At 33.7% G+C, this 6,000-nt stretch overlaps 1 protein-coding gene across 3 annotated transcripts in view; it reads right to left on the reverse strand.

Annotated features, from left to right (window-relative positions):
* Slc30a6 (solute carrier family 30 member 6) overlaps positions 1–6,000 on the reverse strand; it is a 45,622-nt gene that overhangs the window by 23,859 nt on the left and 15,763 nt on the right. For all 3 annotated transcript variants that reach the window (XM_048804578.1, XM_015479789.2, XM_048804579.1), the window contains one exon: positions 3,542–3,607. In XM_048804578.1, coding sequence (XP_048660535.1) covers positions 3,542–3,607 — 66 coding nt within the window. The remainder of the gene's footprint in view (positions 1–3,541; positions 3,608–6,000) is intronic.

Genomic DNA, 6,000 nt, shown 5'->3' on the forward strand with positions numbered 1-6,000 from the left:
AGTAAATGGATGAAACTGGAGGCCGTCATGTTAAGTGTGATAAGCCAATCCCAAAAAATCAAAGGCCAAATGTTCTCTCTGATATGAGAATGCTGACTCACAATGGGGGTGAGAGTGGAGGTTCACCAGATTGGGGGGTGTGGAATGGGGGAAAGTGAGTGGGGATGGGAATGAGAATGACAGCAGAATGAATTGGACATAACTTTCCTATGTTCATAATATATTCAGGGTAACTCCACATCATGTACAACCATAAGAATGAGGAGTTATAATCCATGTATGTGTGATATGTCAAAATACATTCTACTGTCATGTACAACTAAAAAGAATAAATAAAAAATGTTAAAAAAAGAAAAAATTTGCATAATTTTGATAGGGTCTGATTTTCAGAGAATTTGGGAGAACTTGCAATATTTTATATAATGATTTAGATAGAAGCTTTACAGTTATATTTATTTTTTGAAATTCATCAAAGTGCACAAGGATATGAGGAAACAAGATAGGGTCCCTATTTCTATGAAACTTATAATTTAAAGAGGGAGAAAGAAAAACAAATAATTTATTTGATAAATTCTGTACTGAGAATTATAGTAGTCTGATGTGACACAAGGCTAACTAGGTGGCTATTTGAGATTGTGTCATCCAATCACTTATGATAATTTGTGATCTGAATTACAAGATGGAGACAGTTCTCTGTGCTTTGGTGCATCCCTGTAATCTCAGCAACTCAAGAAGCTGAGGTAGGAGGATCACAAATTCAATCCTGTATCAAAATCAAAATGAAAAAGGGCTTGGGATGGATTCAAACTGAAAAGCTTCTTCTCAGCAAAAGAAACAATCAGTAACGTGAATAGAAAGCCTACAGAATAGGAGCAAGTTTTTATCACATGCACATCAGATCAAGCACAAATCTCCAAGATTTATAAAGAAATCAAAAAACTTAACACCAAAAAACCAAATAACCCAATCAATAAATGGGCTAAGGAATTGAATGGACACTTCTCAGAAGATATACAATCAATCAACAAATATATGAAAAAATGTTCAACATCTCCAGCAATTACAGAAGTGCAAATCAAAACTACTCTAAGATTTCATCTCACTCCAGTCAGAATGGCAGTTATTAAGAATATAAGGGTGTCAACCTAGTTTATATACAAACAGAGATATGAAACATTGTGGTATATATGTGTAATAAGAATTGTAATGGAAAAAAAAGTACATGTATAAAGACATGAATTGGAATGAACAAACTTTATATACAAAGATATGAAAAACTGTGCTCTATATGTGTAATAAGAATTATAATGCATTCCACTGTCGTGTATTTAAAAAAAATAAAATCAATTAAAAAAAAAGAATGTAAGCAACAATAAGTGTTGGCAAGGATGTGGGGGAAAAGGCACACTCTTACATTGCTTGTGGGACTGCAAACTGGTGTAACCAATCTGGAAAGCAGTATGGAGATTCCACAGAAAACTTGGAATGGAACCACCATTTGACCCAGCTATCCCACTCCTCAGTTTACACCCAAAGAACTTAAAAACAGCATAACAGTGATGCATCCACATCAATGTTTACAGCAGCACAATTTAAAATAGCTAAATTGTGGAAGCAACCTAGATACCCCTCAATAGATGAATGGATAAGGAAACTGTAATACACACACACACACACACACACACACACACAATGGAATATTACTCAGCATTAAAAGAGAATAAAATCATGGCATTTGCAGGTAAAGCATGGAGTTGGAGAATATCATGCTAAGTAAAGTAAGCCAATCCCCAAAAAACAAGCACCGAATGTTTTCTCTGATAAGTGGATGCTGATCCATAATGGCGGGTTGGGGAGAGCATGGAATAAATGGAGGAATTTTGGATAGGGCAAAGGAGAGGAAGGGGAAGGAAGGGTACACGGGGGTAGGAAAGTTGGTGGAATGACATGGACATCAAGATGCTAGGTAGATGTAAAAAGACACGAATGGTATGACTCTACTTTGTGTAGAACCAGAGAAAATGAAAATGTGTACAACCATTTGTATACAATGAATTGAAATGCATTCTGCTGTCATGTATAACAACTTAGAACAAATAAATAAATAATTTTTTTAAAAAAGGGCTGGGGATGTAGCTCAGTGGTAGAGCACCACTGGGCTGCTAAGGTACAGCATCCCCATTACTACCAAAAGAAAAAGAAAAAAAAAGATGGAGCCAGTCTTACAAAGATTAGGTAAAGAGCATCTTGCCACAGCTTGTACCAAGGTCTAACACAAGAATGAGTTACTTGTGTTCAAATAACACAAAGTAAGTCAGTGTGGTGTACAGGGCTTCAGAATGGTAAGTTGAAGAGAAGTAGGCAGAAGCCAGCTCATGTAAGGTTTTTGTAAATTAGGGAAAAGAATCAAGATATAATTCTGTGTATGATGGAAAAGAATTAGATAGTTCTAAGTAGGAAAGTGAGAGTATGATTTAAACCTTCTAATTGCTATATGGAGAATGAAATATTATTGAGGCAAGCTCAGAAGCCTGGGGGACCAGTTAGGATGCCAGACATTAGTTAAGGCACGAAAGGAAGGTAGCTTGGTCTGGGATGATAGCAGTGGACACAGAAGTGGTTATGAGAGTTAATTCTGGGTATGTTTGTGGGTTATCTTGACATAATCTGCTGAGGGACAGATGTGGGTAATAAGAAAGAAAAAAATCTTAAAAAGTTTTTGTTTGAGAAAATGAGTGCTGGTGGCATGTTTTGGGAAGAAACTGAGAATTCTATCCTAAGTTTCTTTCTTTTTTTTTTTTTTTTTGATACCAGGGATTCAACCCAGGGGTGCTTAACTACTGAGCCACATCTTTAGCCCTTTTTATATTTTATTAGAAACAGGGTCTTGCTGAGTTGCTTAGGGGCTCACTAAGTTGCTGAGGCTGGGTTTGAACTTGCGATCCTCTTGCCTCAGCCTCCCGAGTTGCTGGGAATACAGGTGTGCCCAACTGCACCCAGCTCTATGCTGAGTTTAAGACACCAATTAGACATCCATATGAAACTGTCAGAACTACCAACTCCAGGGAGTTTTAAGGCTGGAGAACTAGATTTTAGGGTGTCATTAAATACAGATAATACTCCAAGTATGTGATTGATAAAATAAAAATCCATCGTCACCAATGCATATTAATATATAATCACATTTACTTAAACATCTAGAAGTTACATTTACATTAAAATCCTTCATACATTTTTTTCCCTTCATACTTTCTCTAAAATAAGAGATTCTCAAATTATTAGAAAACTTAATGTGATCATTTTATGTTAATATTTTTATAAAATATAAAGATCTAAATATGAACATTTTATTTTAATAAGATCTATATTTTAAATATTCATGTTTCTTTCCTAGAATCCTCTTAGAGGACACTTTTCTATCTACTTTCACTATTTGGTCACCATATCAGTAAATAGGTAGCATTTATTTTCCATAAATACAAGAGCTTGCTCTTTAGTACATTATTATTTTATAGCAGAAAATAGAATAATTTGAACTTACCCAAATGAATAGACAGGGCTAGGTTTCCTCACCATTACCCAGTAACTTATTAAACATGTTATTAAACTAAATAAAAAGACAAAATTTAGCATTAGAACACTGGAGGAGAACACACAGAAATGAATTTTTTTCTAAGCTGCTGAAAGTGATCAATTCTGGCATAGATTAAATTAATAATAAATTATTCTAATAATTTATAATGTAATGACAATTGCTATAATCTAATAATTTATAATCCTAGTACATGGTATACCTAAATGATGAGTTTTAACATGTGAAAAAACTGAATAAAGTTTCAATTCACCGTTAAGTTAAATAGAACTTAAACCCATGTTTTCTTTACACAATGTTATTTGCCCTAAATGGTTTCCAAAGCCAAGAACAATTTTAAAAAGATACAACAATAATAACGACAATATATTTCATTGTAGCATATACATTTTAACATTGATAAGCTCTGTTTAATTTTTATCAAAATTTAAAGTAAATATTAATAACATCTAGATGGAATAAAATTATATTTATTTTTCTAAGTATAGTGGAAATTCACTACAAAACTACTTTCTGTAGTGTGAAATTCAGGTCACCAATATCTGTTGTATATCTAATTAAGCAGGTTTAGTTACCTGATTAATATAAAGACATAATAACACTTCTATCATATGGATCTTGAAAGCATCTATGTCTAAGTATTTTATAATCCTCATATGGAAAACATAAAAGGTTTCATTAAGCAGATAGTCAACAGACTATCTCTGTAAGGAATATAATGATTCCTTACTTCTCTGTTATCAACTGTCTCTCATTTCTTTTCCCACTCATACAATGGGAACTTGTATGTTCTTATATGACCCTGCTCCCAGGCCACAGGTGACTCTTCCAAAAGACCTAAGTTCGATTAAAATCCTGCTCTAGAAAACTCTGAAATTGGAAATGCAGCATTCTAGGCTTAATATGGCTGCTTCTTGTACAATCGAAATGCAAATGTAAAAGTTGGGAGCAAAATTTGTATTTCTTTCTTTCTTTATTTTTTTGGGGGGTACTTTGGATTGAACTCAGGGGCACTCGACCACTGAGCCACATCCCCAATCCAATTTTGTATTTTATTTAGAGACAGGGTCTCTCTGAGTTGCTTAGCGCCTTGTTTTTTGCTGAGACTGGCTTTGAACTCACAATACTTCTGCCTCAGCCTCCGAGCTGCTGGGATTACAGTCTTGCGCCACCATGCCAAGCTAACATTTATATTTCTATTCCTGAATTTTGGAGCAGGGAAATAAGATCTACAGGAAAAAAGTAGTTCAAGGGAGTCCAGCAAAGAGAACCAGAGATGAAAGATGGAGAGGACAAGTTAGATTATCCAGAACTCTGTTCTCTGAGCCCAGCAAAACTTCTGTCCTCAGATTCCATGCAATGCCTCTAACACTCCTGAGATAGCTTCAGTGGGAATCTGATGCTTACAACTAAAAGGGTCCTGGCTAACTCCCCGAGTGTACTTCACATTCATCATCAAAGTTTTTATAGTAGGCTAACTTCATTTCAAATTCAATTAAGTACAAGAATTTGGTATTTACACTGAAGTTATAATGAAAATGTTTAATTTTGAATGAATAGATGGTTTTTGTGCTATTGGTAAATGCAGATGAAAATCCTCAATAATAGAAACCTAAAAAATTCATTGTGTGTTTCTGAATATTGATTTTTGAAAATTTTACCTTTAAAAAGTGAATGAAAATCTCTGACACCTTTCCTATAATTCAGTAATTTTAAGAAACAATTTAAAAATTTTAATAATCCTGAAATCAGGATAAGTTTTAGAATTTATGGTACCTCACCCAGTTGAACTGGAAGCCTTTTTCTTTTTCTTAAGGATATATAAAATAATTATGTCTCATAATTATGTGTCATAATTGTTCAGATCTAAGATTTGATGAAATATAGCAATACTGATCTACTTTATTTCCCATTACTATAAATATCTACTATATCAATACCTATTCATTGATAAATCATTCAATGTTTAATTTTACTTATATGTATACATCAATTCTCAATAATCTCTATAGTTTAATAACATCATCATAGTATTAATGTGCTCCATTAAAATGTCTATATTCCTATGTAAAACAATAACTTTTATTTACATTTAATACTCTAAAATCAGAAATTCATTTTTGTGTGTGTGTGTGTGTGTGTCTGAGACTTGTGAAGATCTAAATAAACCTAAATCACACCTCTTTTTGTCTCAAACACTATATATTGATAATTGAATTACATGGCAGATTACAGACTGCTAAAGGAAAAAAACTCACTGGATGCACTGGCACATGCCTGTAATCCCTGCAATTTAGGATGCTGAGGCAGGAGGATTGCAAGTTCAAGATCAGCTTCAGCAACTTAGCAAAGCCTAAGCAACTTAAGAGAGACCCTGTCTCAAAAGAAAAAAAAAAAAAAAAAAAAAA

This window comes from Marmota marmota, unplaced genomic scaffold (genome assembly GCF_001458135.2).
Source record: "Marmota marmota marmota unplaced genomic scaffold, marMar, whole genome shotgun sequence".
In the NCBI taxonomy this organism is placed as follows: domain Eukaryota; kingdom Metazoa; phylum Chordata; class Mammalia; order Rodentia; family Sciuridae; genus Marmota; species Marmota marmota.